At 40.8% G+C, this 15,892-nt stretch overlaps 1 protein-coding gene across 1 annotated transcript in view; it reads right to left on the reverse strand.

Annotated features, from left to right (window-relative positions):
• Positions 1 to 1,456: 1,456 nt before the first annotated feature.
• MAL2 (mal, T cell differentiation protein 2) overlaps positions 1,457 to 15,892 on the reverse strand; it is a 40,037-nt gene continuing 25,601 nt past the window's right edge. The window contains exons 3-4 of the mRNA XM_007946866.1: positions 3,978 to 4,133; positions 1,457 to 1,528 (exon numbers count right to left, since the gene is read on the reverse strand). Of these exons, the coding sequence (XP_007945057.1) occupies positions 1,457 to 1,528; positions 3,978 to 4,133 (228 nt within the window). The remainder of the gene's footprint in view (positions 1,529 to 3,977; positions 4,134 to 15,892) is intronic.

Here is a 15,892-nt window from a genome sequence, read left to right on the forward strand (position 1 = left end):
GAACACAGCCACCAAAAAGCCCTCTTTTCCACAGGCAGCCATCTTGGGGCCAGGAGCAAGTACTATATGCTTGGACAGCATGGAGGGTGCTAGGACTGACTATCCTGTACTCCCATTCAAGCCACTGGGCACCTTTCTATGACCAGGGTCTTTACAGGTGGGTAAAATGCTACTTTTCTGTATTATTCAGCCAGAGACTGTAATTTTGCCAGTTGCTCTTTTTAAAAATGATTTTTACATATCTGTCACTAATGCAAAGGCAACGTAGGTGTCTAGGCTATCATCAAAATATACAAGAACCTGCAACCTGAAGCAATATTTAATACTCTATTCAAATTTAACTTAGAAAGTCTTGCAAAATAACCAGAAGTAAAAAGTTAACTCTCTAGGAAGTTCTATTTGAAAAAGCTTCACGTATCCACACAAGGGTGTTCGTATATTCATGCACAGGACAAGCAACTGCATACGGAAGCATAAATAAGTCCAAAATAAGACCTAAGGAGCTAGATACCAGTTCCAGTCGTGATTAATGGGCTCTGGGCATTCTGTTTTAAGGGTGCTCAATGACAGCCTTGCTCCACTGTTAGGAGACCATTAGTTTGATTAAGCAACTATGGTTTACTTCACAAATTACTTTTTCCTGTACCTAAGACAATGCTTGAAGTCACTTGAGAAACTACGTGCTCCTCCAAAGATTAACCACTTAACACAAGGCGATGTGATTATTGTGTAATGAAACTATTGTGTTGCTTGTCAAATTGGTTTTGTACCTTTCATGATCAGTTCAATAAAGTATAGAACATATAACTTGGATTTTACATCTGAGGTCAGCAAACTGTGGCCCATAGGCCAGATCCAGCCTACTGCCTGATTCTGAAATAAAGTTTTATTGGATCACAGCTGCACTCATTCGTTTTGTGTTTCTATGGCTGCTTCTGTGCGACAATGGTAGAGTTGCGTCATTGTGACAGAGATGGTATTGGCCTTAAAAGCTTCCCATACTTACCACCTGGCCCTTTAGAGAAAATGCGTGCCAATCCCCGTTACACACAAAGAGATTCAGTGGAATCCTATTTGAGATGTGGTTTAAGAGAGCTTTAGTTACCTATTAAAATTAAGGTACAGGTGACCCAATAACCAAACAGAATGAATAACACTTTTTCATGAAGAGTAATAACTGCCTATTTTAATGATATAAAGAGTATTTTTCTTTAAAAAATAGATGTAGAAATAAAAACTGAGATGAAAGGCTATTTCTCTGTTTAACATCATAATAAAATTAAGATTCTATCCATGAAATGAACCAAAAATTGCACTTAGATTCACTCTTTATATTAAAAAACAAAACAAAACTTTTGTAATGCTGTTATATCTGGACAAAATGGTATCCAAATTGATCAGACATATGAAATATATAAATGAAACGAACACGTGGACAGTTAGTTTCTAAGGAGTGTTACGGTCGCCATCTTCGTAAAGCCAGACCCAAGCTGCAACCATAACAAGCTGTCGTCACGAAGGCAAATATCTAAGAAAAAGAACAAAAACTCACATCAGAGTTATACCACCAAGCAGATCATCATCCTAAGGAACAACTATTTGAAGGCTGACCAACCTGTGTGAAGGTACTGCTACCCTTGTGGAACTGTTTCATCGTCACCCTGTTTGATGACCTGTATTATCGTTTCACCCCTTCTTCTCACAACTTCACACTTTCTTTACACATTCCAGCCTCTAACAATTTCCTCCGTTGTGGACAGGCTTATGTTGAACACTTTTTCACATACTGGGCTCACCTGTTAGTTTTTGTGAACAGCTCAGCCAGTATATTAAAAAACCCAGTCTGAGGTACTGATTCATAGAGTGATGTCACAGCCAATGAAGAAACAACTATCAGCACTTGAGGAGGTATCAAATCATCTTTGTGACAGTAGAAAGTCATTTCCTAGCTGAGCAAAGAAGACCCATAACAATGAGTCATCAGGGTGGCTCTCTCCTTCTTAGGGGAGAGAGCCTCTCAGGCACGAGTCTGTGCTCTGCCCTGTCCCACTGTCCTCGGTATTCAATGAGGAATTCTTTAGCACCAGCTATGTACCCAGCACTACATTTGGTGTATACAAACAAATACAGCTATTGTCCTCACCGTTTTGCGATTTGTGATCCATAGAAAAATATAAGACCGAGCAGTGAGATGTAATGAAATATAATGATTTAGTGTGGGGCTTGTTAACCAGGAAACTACAGCTCTGGGAAGGAATATAAGATTCACCTACAGGAATATACCACAAAACGAATTTCATCTGTATTTTCATTTGTATCATCTAGTGCAATCGTGGGAGCTCTGGTAGCATAGTGGCTAAGACACTTGCCTGCTAACCAGACGGCTGGCGGTTCAAACCCACCAGCCACTCCTCGGAAGGAAGGTTGGGCAATCCTACTTCCGTAGTGATACTGCCTCGGAAACCCAAGGAGGGGTCGCTATGAGTCGGGTTTGACTTGACAGCACATAACAACAACAACAACAACAGTGCAATCGTGGGTATACTAATTCTTTAGCGCTGCTGTAACAGAACTATCACAAATGGACGGCTTTAACAAATAGGAATTTATTTTCTAACAAATTAGTAGGCTAGAAGTCTAAATTCAGAGTGCCACCTCTAGGGGCCGGATGAAGGTCTCCAGACCTTGGGCTTCAGCTCTGCCTTTTGTTCCAGGCCTGCTGGAGCTGGAGATGTCTCCTAACTCAGGCAGCTGCTGGCTGCTGAGGCTTCCGAGTCCAAGGTTGGCAGGTAAAGTGGCACAATTCAAAGACTGATAAGCAACATGGAAGGGCACTGGTTCAAGTCTAGGAACTGGAGATGAAGACTCAGCCAAATGCAGGATTCAGATGTGCCAAAAAGCTAGCAACCTTTCTCAACGCTTCATCATATATATTAGAAGCTGGCCACACCCTGAAGGCAACTCCCCTTCAACTGGTTAGGTGCTCACAGCAGCTTCTACCATGAAGGTGATTACAGTCTTGTTATGGGGAATCATTACATCCAGCTGCCCAGCCGCTCACGGCCCAGCCACCATGGCCCAGCCAAGCTGACACACAACCTTAACCACCACAGCGAGCTTGTCTGCCTCCCCCACTAGACTACACTTTCCTCAATGGCAGATACTGAAAATTATTCACCCGTCTCCAACATCCAGGAAATTACCTGGAAATAAATACTCATTAAATTAAAATTAATTATAAGTAGGTAAAGCATAGTGCCTAAGGCATTTGACTGCTAACCAGAAGGCTGGCAGTTCAAATCCACCAGCCACTCCTCAGAAGGAAGGTTAGGCAATCTACTTCCATAGCGATACTGCCTCGGAAACCTGAGGAGGGGTCACTATGAGTGGCAGGAGGTTTTTTTTTTTTTTTGTATCAAACCATGAAGGACAAAACTAGAAAGGTATTTCCCTTAAAATAACTGAAAAAAAAAGCACAATTCTTTTTACAAACTAGTCTTTGCTGTGCCAGGTCTGACTCCAAAGGCCACTTTCCTCTCTATCAAAATGCCTCCATATTGGCATAGCAATTTACTACACAGGATACTGTACTACCTTTGTAAATGTCCATGTAGCGCGAACAATGTCATCCACAGGAATTGTTGTTATTCTGCCTAGAATAATCTGCTAGGCTCAGTTAACCAGGGGTGAGAACCAAAAGGCACACTGCTAACAATCCTTTCTACTTAACACTCACAATTTGTAGCCTTCAAATCGGCTATGATCCTATATTCATGTCAACCTCTTGGTGCCTATTCATTATCTGCTACACTGAGGGTAATAACAGCACTTTGCTGATAGGTTTTGTACACACAGGGAGTGGCAAGATGTTCATTGCTAATGGCAATAATGGCTGTTGCCCAAGGAGTTTCTGGGAGACCTTGGCAATGGAGGGGGAGCAACAGTATGCTCCTTGAGCTCAGCCCCTGAACACTTACTGTGGCTGCCACGTTTATGTTATACTGGTTGTCAGTCAGAAGTGGCTCTACTGTCAAGGTTGTATTACAATGCAGATCGTGCAGGGATGTGGCTGCTGCTTCCAATAAAAAGGCTCCGAAGTAGAAGACAAACATGGTAAAGTGGTAGGCAAAATCCTGAAAGAGGAGGTGAGAGAAAGATACCTATTAAAAATATTACGATCTTAAATGATAAAGTTTAGGTTCAGGAAGATCAGAACATGTACTCAAACAATCTTAACTTTACATTTTCCATATATATATATATATATATATATTTGGCTGCTTTAGCAATGTCAGGCTATGGAAATCCAAGTGAAAATCAACCAGCTCATCTTCTCTGGCACAGTGACAAAACTTCTTACATACTGAATTTTATAAACACACACACACACACACACACACACCAGACGCCAAGGAGTCAATTCAGACTCATGGTGACCCTGTGCGTATCAGGGCAGAACTGTGCTCCACAGCATCATGGGCTGGTTTTCCCAAAGTGGGTCACCAGGACTCTCTTTGGAGATATCTCCAGCCTTTGGTTAGCAGCTGAACTCACTAACCAGTTGCATAGCCCAGAGACTCCTGAATTTTATAACAAGATGTATAATTTCAGTTTGGATTAAGGTGGCATAGAGGACAATATTAATATAGTATGAAAAAGGAGTAATGCATGCTTTCCTTAAAATTCAAGTAAAAGAGAATTTAAATTACATCTTTTTGTTGTATTTATATATAATGAACACATACACACATTTTTAAATTATTTTATTTTTGAGTAATTATTATTTTTATCCATTAGATTGTCATCCCATATACCAAAAGATACAGGTGGGCTAGTAAGTCATAGAATTAATTGGCATATACTGACAAAAATTCAGTATTCTTTTCCTACAAAATTCAGTTGCTTATTAGGTGAGTTTGTATGCTGCTGGCATTATGTGAAGCATAATTCTGTTAAAATTCATACTGTCTTATCTGAATTAATATATCATTGACACACTGCTGTTTGTGTTAACAATTCCCATATATGAGGCACTTTACATTCATCAATATACAGCCTTACAACCACCATTTATCACCCCCCCTATTTTATGAACAAGTAAATGTCTTCCTCCTTTCCACTTAGGTGACTGTCCCAGAGATGAACTTTTACAGGGCATATTCAAACCCACAGAGGCCTGCCTGGCTCCAAAGTCCATTTTCTTTCCTCTCTATGAAACAACCTCTATGACTGATACAGCAATATTACGATATAGAACGCTGCCTTGTAAATGCCCAGATAACAAGCAATGTTGTCCATTGTTGTTGTTGTTGTTATGTGCCGTCGAGTCGGTCCCGACTCATAGCGACCCCTCCTTGGGTTTCCGAGGCAGTATCACTATGGAAGTAGGATTGCCCAACCTTCCTTCCGAGGAGTGGCTGGTGGGTTGGAACCGCCAGCCTTCTGGTTAGCAGTCAAGTGCTTTAGCAACAACAATTTTAATGTTGTCCATAGGAGTTCTATTATGTCTAGAATAATCTGTTAGGCTGAACTGAACTAACCAGGGGTGAGAACTACATAGGCACACTGCTAACAAAATTCTTTCTACTTAACACTTCTTATTTGTAAACTGAACCAATGCCTTCAAAAATGCTCACATACATAGAGTGGTTATTAACTGATGAAGGTCAAAATCCAAATTCAAATGTCACTACTTTTAGGTGTTAAATGTAATACAGCTGGGTCTCAATTAGCAATCATGATTAAAGGAAAATGTGTTTGGAATCATTAGACATGCATTTAATTTATTGATGTGGACACTCAGAAACACCTTATTTTGTCATTCAAAGAGAATGAAAACCTTTCGTCACGTGGCTTCCAACTCTTGGTATGATCTGGCTGTGGGCTTCCTCACTAGCTTCATCTGATGCTGCCCTCATCCTTTTGAACAACAGCCACTCTGGCCTCAATTTGGTCCCTAAGAACCCTGTGACACAAGAGTTAAGTGCTTGGCTACTAACTGAAAGGTTGGCAGTTCGAACCCACTCAGTGACTCCTTAGGAGAAAGACTTGACAATCTGCTTCCATAAAGATTACCGCTAGGAAACCCTACAGGGCCGCTCTGTTACATGGGTGTCTGTGAGTCACAATCAACTAGATGGCACCTAACAACAACGGGAAGCACTCTATACCTTAAAGCTCACACTATTTACACATGGTGTTATCTCTGAAAAGGCACTTCCCACACCCATTACAGCCTGCACATCCCTCCCTTTGTATTCTTGCCCAATTTTGGTTCCTTCTTTTTTTTTTTTTTACCAAGATTATTGGGACACAATAATAATATTTGTTCTTATTCCCCCTGAGACTATGGGCTTGAGTCACCTCTTGTACCTGGAATTGAACTCGCTCCTGTGGTGTAATTCTCGGCTGAACAACAGACAGTCCTGTGAGCTGAACAACTACTCCAAGGAGATGCACTCCTGAGAACAATCAACCACGGGGGCTCAGAAGGGCAGCATTTGCACGGGGAGAAAGGCAAGGAGACACGAAAGCACAAGCAGGAAGGACACAGGGAAAGGGTGACCACAAGCAGGAAGTGGGAGGAGAGCTGTCACACTGTGGGGACTGTAACCAAGGTCGAAAAACAAAACACGTATGAACTGTTGAGTGCAAAATGAATCTGCTTTGTAAAATCTCACCCAAATCACAATAAAAAGTTTTTAAAAAAATTATTATTACATATGAAAATAGTGGGAGCTCTGGTAGCATAGTGCTTAAGGCACCTGACTGCTAACCAGAAGCCTGGAGGTTCAAACCCACCAGCCACTCCTTGGAAGCAAGGTAGGGCAATCTACTTTCATAGTGATACCACCTCAGAAACCCAAGGAGGGGTCATTATGAGTCAGCTCTGACTCGATGGCACCTAACAACAACAACAACAATGAGAACAGTATTATTAGAATCCACCACTCATCTGTCAGTTTGTTGTACCTGTGTGTTGCTGTGAAGCTGAAGGTTATGCTACCCATATTTCAAGTACCTGCAGAGTCACAGTGGTGGACAGATTTTAGCAGAGCTTCCAGACTAAGACAGATTGGGAAGAAGGAGGGGGCCATCCACTTCTGAAAAACTTGGCCAGTAAAAACCTTATGAACAGCAGGGAAAGGCTGTCTGATTTTTACTGGAAAACTTTACAAATAGCCCTGAAACACTGTCTGATACAGTGCTGTATGAGGAGCCCCTCAAGTTGGAAGTCATTCAAAATATGACTGGGCAAAAGCTGCCTCCTACAAGTAGAGTAGACCTTCATGATGTGTATGGAGTAAAGCTTTTGGGACCTCCATTTGTTGATGGGGCCCAACTCAAAATGGGAAGAAGGAGCTGCAAATATCCATTAATAATCAGAACACAGACTATAAGAAGTAGGAATCTAGGAAAACTGGAAGTTGTCAAAAATGAAATAGAACACATAAAGATCAATATCCTAGGCATTCATGTGCTGAAATGGCCTGGTTTGGGCCATTTTGAATCAGACAATCATATGGTCTACTATGCCAGGAATGACATAGTAATGTAATTCTCTTCAGGAACTAAAGAGGAATGGATTAGCACTCATCATCACAAAGAATGTTTCAATATCTATCCTGAAGTACAATGCTGTTAGTGATAGGATAATATCCATGTGCCTACAAGGAAGACCAGTTAAAACTACTACTATTCAAATTTATGCACCAACCATTAAAGCCAAAGATGAAGAAACTTAAGATTTTTACCATCTTCTACAGTCTGAAATTGAACAAATATACAATTGAGAAATATTAATTATTACTGGTGATTGACGTACAAAAGCTGGAAACAGAAGAATTGTCAGCAGTTGGAATATATGGCCTTGGTGACAGAAATGATGTTGGAGATCACAAGATAGAATTTTGCAAGACCAATGACTTACTCATTGCAAATGCCTTTTTTCAACAACATAAACAGCGGCTATACATGTGAACCTTGGCAGATGAAATACACAGGAATCAGGTGGACTACCTGTATAGAAAGTGGTGATGGAAAAGCTCAATATTTACAGCCAAAACAAGGCCAGGAGCTGTCAGAACAGACCATCAACTGCAACTTCAAGTGGAAGCTGAAGAAAATTAAAACAAGTCCACAAAAGCCATAATATGACCTTGATTATATCTCACCTGAATTTAGAGACCATCTAAAGAACAGATTTGAGACACTGAACGCCAATGACCAAAAACCAGAGGAGTTGTGGGATGATATCAAGAACATCATACATGAAGAAAGTATAAGGTCATTAAAAAAACAGGGAAGGAAGAAAAGACCAAAATGGATGTCAGAAGAGACTCTTGAATGGAGAGTTGGTAAAGCGAATGGAAGAAACAACAAGATAAAAGAGCTGAATAGAAGATTCCAAAAAGCAACCCGAGAAGACAAAGTCAATTGTTATAATGAAATGTGAAAAAATCTGGAGTTAGAAAACCAAAATGGAAGAACATCCTCAGCATTTCTCAAGCTAAAAGAACTAAAGAAAATACTGAAGCCTCGAGCTGCAATACTGAAGGAGTCTATAGGCAAAATATGGAATAATGCAGGAAGCATCAGAAGAAGATGGAAGGAATACACAAAAAAGAATTGGTCAATGTTCATCTAATTCAGGAGGTGGCATATGATCAAGAACCAATGGTATTGAAGGAAGAAGTTGAAGCTGCACTGAAGGAACTGGTGAAAAACAAGGCTCCAGAACTGACAGAATACCCACTGAGATGTTTCAACAAACGATGCCATGCTGGAGGCACTAAAGCATCCATGCCAAGAAATCTGGAAGACAGCTACCTGGCCAACTGACTGGAAGAGATCCATATTTGTACCCATTCCAAAGAAAGGTGATCCCACAGAATGTGGAACTTATCGAACAATATCATTAATATCACATGCAAGTAAAATCTTACTGAAGATAATTCAAAAACGGTTGCATCAGTATATTGACAGGGAATTTCCAGAAATATAAGCTGGATTCAGAAGAGGATGAGGAACGAGGGATAACATTGCTGAAGTCAGATAGATTTTGGCTGAAAACAAAGAACACCAGAAAGATGTTTACTTGTGTTTTACTGACTATGCAAAGGCATTTGATTGTGTGGATCAATATGAATTACAGATAACATTACAAAGAATGGGAATTCCAGGAAACTTAATTATGTTCATGAGGAACCTGTACACAGACCAGGACGCTATCGTTCAAACAGAACAAGGGGATACTGCATGGCTTAAAATCAGGAAGGGGGTGTGTCACCACACTTATTCAATCTGTATGCTGAGCAAATACTCCAAGAAGCTGGACTGTATGAAGAAGAACGTGGCATCAGAGTCAGAGGAAGACTCATTAACAACCTGTGACATGCAGCTGACACAGCCTTGCCTGCTGAAAGTGAAGAAGACTGGAAGCACTTACTGATGAAGATCAAAGACTACCGCCTTCAGTATGGATTACACTTCAACATAAAGAAAACAAAAATTCTCACAATTGGGCCAATAAGCAGCATCATGATAAATGAAGAAAAGATTGAAGTTGTCAAAGATTTCATTTTACTTGAATGCACAATCAACAACAATGGAAGCAGCAATGAAGAAATCAGATGTCATATTGCACTCGGCCAATCTGCTACAAAAAACCTAAAGAGGTCTTGAAGAGCACAGATGTCAGTTTGAAGACTTAAGTGTGCCTAACCCAAGCCATGGTAGTTTCAATTGCCTGATACACATGTGAATCTTGACAATAAATACGGAAACTGAAGAAGAGTTGATGTCTTTGAATTACAGTGTTGGTGACGAATATTGAAAATACCAGGGACTGTTAGAGGAATGAATAATTCTGTCCTGGAATGCTCCTTGGAAATAAGAATGGCCAGACTTTGTCTCATGTACGTTGGTCATATTGTCAAAAGAAACCAGTCTCGGGAGAAGGATGTCATGCTTGGTAAAGTAGAGGGTCAGCAATAAAGGGGAAGACCCTCAATGAGATGGATTGACACTGTGGCTGTGATGATAAACTAAAGCACAGCAAGGATTGTGCAGCTGGTGCGTGCACAGGCAGTGTTTTGTTCTCTTATACACTGGGATGCTATGAGTTAGAGTCAACTCTACGGCACCTAACAACAACACAGCATTACTAGAATATTCCAATAATAATTTTCCGTTACTTCAGAAGAGTTTCACATATTTTTCACCACATCTTTGATGTAGTGAAACCCCTATGAAATTGCTCACTACAGATTAGCAGGTAAGCACAAGTAAGCCCATGCTTACCTTGTTTGCTGGGTACTTTGTCCCTGTCAGGAACGGTAAATTTGATAAGAGGCTTTAATTCTGCAGGAATGTGCTGTGGCTTTGGGAGACAGATACCATGAGCCACACTTAGAAGCAGAATCTTTGAAGCAATGAAAAAATGTGAAACTGTTCACTACAGATCAGTAAGTAAGCACAAGGAAGCCCACAGTCACCTTGCGTGCTGGTAATCTGCCTCTGCTCGGTGCCTTCACATACCCTTGATTCTCTGTCGCCTTCTCATTGCACCCACACTCCACAGCACTGCCTCACTTGTTTTCATCTTTTCCTTGGGCCGCTGCACCCTCAAGCACACCATGTTCGATTCACCAACATATGACTATCCCCTACATCCCTATCTTGAGCCCATTGCTTTGTTCCTCAGAGTCAGAATCAAACTTTCATTAATTTTTTTTATTATTAGCATTTAAAAGAAAACAGCTGTGTTGTATCTAGGAGACTTCTGCTTTACAGATTATTGTTGTTGTTGTTATGTGCCGTCGAGTCGGCCCCGACTCATAGCGACCCCTCCTTGGGTTTCCGAGGCAGTATCACTATGGACGTAGCTTTACAGATTAGCAGCATAAAAAAGGGACAATAGCCACTCTGAGCTTCAGGTTTCTTATTTGTAAAAACGAGGACAGTAGTACTTGTCTGTAAAGAATTGTTGTAAGTGTCAAATGTGTAAAAGAATGTGAAGGAACAAGAAGTCAGGGCTTCCAATGGTTCATCCCCAGTGCTTCTCATGTATACCGAATCAGATGCTTCATCTAACAAGAATAGCTGGAGATCCTGTTAAAATGTAGATTCTGATTCAGTATATCTGGGATGGAAATGTAAATTCCCAGCAGGGGGCTGAACAGGGATGAACTGGTTTGAAGCCCTGCAGCAAATACAGCTCAGGACGTTTATGATGTTAAATGAGTGATGTCCACAACAGATAAGGAGGAATTACAATCAATTGTGTGCCAACCACCTCCTTGGGGGATACAGGGAAGCAGGGTTGAATTGTCCAAGACTTTCTCTCTAGCTCTTCTTTTTCTATGCTTTATCTTTCCTTAACTTCCTTCCAAAGTTGTTGTTGTTGTTGTTATGTGCCGTCGAGTCGGCCCCGACTCATAGCGACCCCTCCTTGGGTTTTCGAGGCAGTATCACTACGGAAGTAGGATTGCCCAACCTTCCTTCCGAGGAGTGGCTGGTGGGTTTGAACCGCCAGCCGTCTGGTTAGCAGGCAAGTGACTTAGCCACTATGCTACCAGAGCTCCAATAGCACCTTTTGTTTCAACTTAGGCGAAATGGTATTCTTTCTGCTCCACAAATGCCAATAATAATAATAATAATAATAAACATTTGAAAACCAAAATCTGATTCTATTTACAAAATTACATTGGAGGTTTTTAGCATTTAATATGTTACTGCATATCATTTTTTATTTCACCATTTATACTAAAGCTAAAAAGCTTGAGAAAAAATATCAAAGAGATTTATCAGGAATGTTAATTAAATTCATCCTCAATGAAAGTTAGATGAAATATTGTAGTCAGTCTCCCACAACAAATAACTTTAGGAAATAAATGCTTTATCAAAATGCGTTCTGGTTTCTTTTACACATGGTATACAGGCAGCGCTCTACTATCATCACCAAAGGGGGGAAAAATCACTGCCATCGAGTCAGATCCGACTCAAAGCGACCCCTCCTTGGGTTTCCAAAGTTGTATTGCCCAACCTTCCTTCCTAGGAGTGGCTGGTGGGTGGGTTTGAACCACCAGCCTTCTGGCTAGCAGGCAAATGCCTTAGGAACTATGCCACCAGAACTCCTACTGTCATCACAGGGGAAAACAATTCTATTGGAGCAATTAATGTCTCACAGCACAGTAGCAGCTAAAAACCATTACCATTTGGTGACAACTCCAAAATATGCTTGGCTGAGAGCAGAAAGTTGTATCATATCCGAAAGCCCATAAAGTAAGCCATGTGATCTAAGATGACTGAAGATATAGAAAATCACACAAAAAAGAGAAACAAGAAAAGGCAACCTGTGCATTCCTACAAAAAATGAGGATTGTGTTCTGTTGCAACTATACAGCTCCAACTTGGGCTCTGACCTAATTCTGCCCCCATCCTTGAGACTTTTTACGTCTTCCTGGGTATTGTTTTAGCCCAGATAGGAGCTATTTTCCTGCTTGTTTTGTATTTTAATCACAAGAGGATACAAAAGTGGATGGCTAACATCAGAGAGGCCTACAGGGGTCACATGGAAGGATATCGTTACAGATAGGGAATCACTCCAAGCCCAGGTGAACAAACCTCAGTTCTAATTCCCACGTCTGGGAAATATTAAGAGGACAGAAGGACAGCCATGCAGGAGATGGACACTTGTGCTTTATCCCAAGCAAGGCTTGCTCCACTTCCACCCTCTACTGTAGGCACCACTGCCTTTGACCGAAAGCAGTGAGGGAAATTTGCTTCCTCGTTATGGAATGTTTTTTGGTGGGTTCTGTTAATATAAGATGATGAGCATGGTGTAGAACCATCCTCCCTTTCCTTGGAACACATATGGAGGAATTTTTCAAGTTGCAGCACAAGCATTTAACACCCTGCTGTCTGTCTCTCTTCATACTGTTCAAGATGTTGTAAGTGTACCTACACATCCCTCAACAGAAGGTGCCTCCATTTTTGAGAAAAGTTCTTTATTCATGAATACCAGTTTAATTTTCATGTTACCTAAATTGTGGAGAAAACAACTGTCTTCTATAAACTGCCTTCAGACCTTAGCAAGCTCTTCAACACAGTATACAGGAGCCTGTGCAGCCAAGAGCATGCTTCCTGTGCTGCAGGTTACAAAAAATAATTAGCAACTTCAGGTAATTCCCTTTTTTATTGCAGTTTATAGGAAACCATACTACAGGGTTTTTTTGTTTTTTGTTTTCCCCAAACTGCATGTGAATCCAACAGACTGAACTGTTAAAAATAATTAAATAAAAGTTCTTAAAAGAAAAAAAAATCCAACCTATTATTTCCAAATAGGGTGGGCATTTAAGTCAACTTGAAAGCAAGAGTTGGCTCTTTGAAATTATGCCTACCATGCAATGAGTAAGGAGCTCTGGTGGTGTAGTGGCTAAGGCATTTGGCTGCTAACCAGAAGTTCAGCGGTTCAACCCCACCAGCCGGTCCACGGAAGGAAGATGGGTCTATCTACTTTATTTAGAGCACTGGAAACCCAGTGGGGGTTGGAATCAACTCGATAGCAGTGAGGTTTTTTTTTGCTTGTTTATGTGAAGGGAACTGGAAAGTGACGACCACTGTCTTGCATGGTGTGTGTTGCTATGATCTTTTTTTCTCAGTCAGAGTGGACCTGGTGTTGTTAGTTGCTATCAAGCTGACTCCTGATTCATGGCAACCTCTTGTGCAGAGGGTTTTCAAGGCTGTGACCTTTCAGAAACAGATCTCCAGGACTGTCTTCTGTGGCAGCTCTGGATGGGTGTGAACCACCACCTCTTGACTAGTAGTCAAGCACTGAATTGCCTGTGCCAAGGACAAGAGTAGAATACTCCAGCTGAAAAACCAAGGGCAGTCTTTGCAGATGACCTATAGGGCTAACAGGTTGTACTTCCCAATATCTACTGCCCCTCTTGTATGGCAGTGTAATATTAATAATAAAAAAAATAGAGCTCTTACATTTTATTATCAGGACATGAGATACAATGCTACAAATTAGGAGTAATACAAATTTAGGCAAATTAATAAATGACTACTAAAACCAAACTCACTGCCAAAAGTTGATCCCAACTCATAATGATGCCCATTGGGTTTCCAAGACAGTAAATCTTTATGGAAGTAGATTGCCTCATCTTCCTTCCATGGAGTGGCTGGTGGGTTTGAACCACCAACCTTCTGGTTAGCAGTCAAATGTCTTAGGCACTATGCCACCACCAGAGCTCCTTAATAAATGAATAAGCATTATTAATTATTGTTACTCATTATCAAAGATAAGATTCAATATAATAAACAAAAGGAAAAAAAAAGATATATGGATATAAAGATCTAATTAGACCAGAAGTGATATTTAAAAAACCCCAAAACCCAAACTCAGTGCCATCGAGTCATTTCCAACTCATAGAGATCCTGTAGGATACAGTAGAACTGTCTCACAGGGTTTCCAGGCCTGTAAATTCTTATGGAAGAAGACTGCTTCTTTTTTTTTCCTGGAGTGGCTAACAGGTTCGAACCACTCGCCTTTTGGTTAGTAGCCGAATGCTTAACCACACCACCAGCAGAGCTCCCAGTTTTATTCAAAGTACAGTTAAACATTGGTTAGGCATGTGTATCACACAACTACAAAGTATGTTGGACACTGCAGGATCCTGGAGACTCCCTACTTTACCAGGTGCTCCCTTTAGTTGCTGCAATTACTGGAAGGTCCAGAAAGGTCCCAAGGGAAGGACTAGGTTGGTGGATGGCACAACCCTAGGGGGGATGAGAAGAGGTGGGCAGCGACTATGTATTAACCAGTATAGAAGTACCCATAGGGCTATCCTGTTATGTATTGGCCTAATATTATCTTTGGTCCTGATACTAACAGAACTCAGTGGCCCTGATCAACATGAAGGGTAACTGACAGATGCCTCCCCACATTCCCGTGGAAAAGACAGGTATTTAGAAAGAAAGGTTAAGCATCTGTCTGTAACTTTTGATCTTCAGTATCTGGTAAATTGGGAGCTCTGGTAGCACAGTGGCTAAGGCACTTGACTGATAACCAGAAGGCTGGCGGTTCAAACCCACCAGCCACTCCTCGGAAGGAAGATGGGGCAATCTACTTCCGTAGTGATACTGCCTCGGCAACCCGAGGAGGGTCGCTATGAGTCAGGTCCGACTCGACGGCACATAACAATAACAACAACAACAATCTGGTAAATTATCAGGAATATTTTCTCACCAGCAATAAAAAATCAATACCAAAGTGTAGGAACATACTCTATGAGCAACCTAACAAACAGAAAAATTCTCAAAGGTTCACACTGTGAGTTTTGTTATGTATAAGTGATTAAAATGATTATGGAAAGTTGATTATACATCAGACACAAAGCTAAGCATTTTAAGCATTTTATACATATATCCACTATTCTTTAACTGCATCCAGTGAAAGAAGTATTAATATTACCATTTTACAGAGGAAGAAATTGAAATTCTGAGAAGTTAAATATTTTGCCCAAGGCTATATAGTCATTAAGCAAACCAGAGCTAATCTCAAAGCCTGTGCTTGTAACCACTGTACTACACAGCCTCCGTGCTTTCATACTAACTCATGTTGTTCGCCCCTGGGCTGATTTAAAGGAAGCCACATTCACTAACTAGACTTCACTGCTGGTAACATTTGAGATTACAGTTCTTGTACTTGTGATCTATAAATAAGGCAAGAACAAATATTTCCTCTACCATCTGTTCCAAAGCTATCTTCCTGCTGAATAAAATGTTATCATACTTGAAAGAAACATACTGAAAGCCTGACTAAAGGCCAGATAAGGAGTCCTGATGGCACACTGGCCAAAGTGTTCAGCTGCTAACCAAAAGG

The sequence above is a fragment of the Orycteropus afer genome, unplaced genomic scaffold (genome assembly GCF_000298275.1).
Source record: "Orycteropus afer afer isolate SDZICR_OR568_19922 unplaced genomic scaffold, OryAfe1.0 scaffold00173, whole genome shotgun sequence".
Lineage (NCBI taxonomy): Eukaryota > Metazoa > Chordata > Mammalia > Tubulidentata > Orycteropodidae > Orycteropus > Orycteropus afer.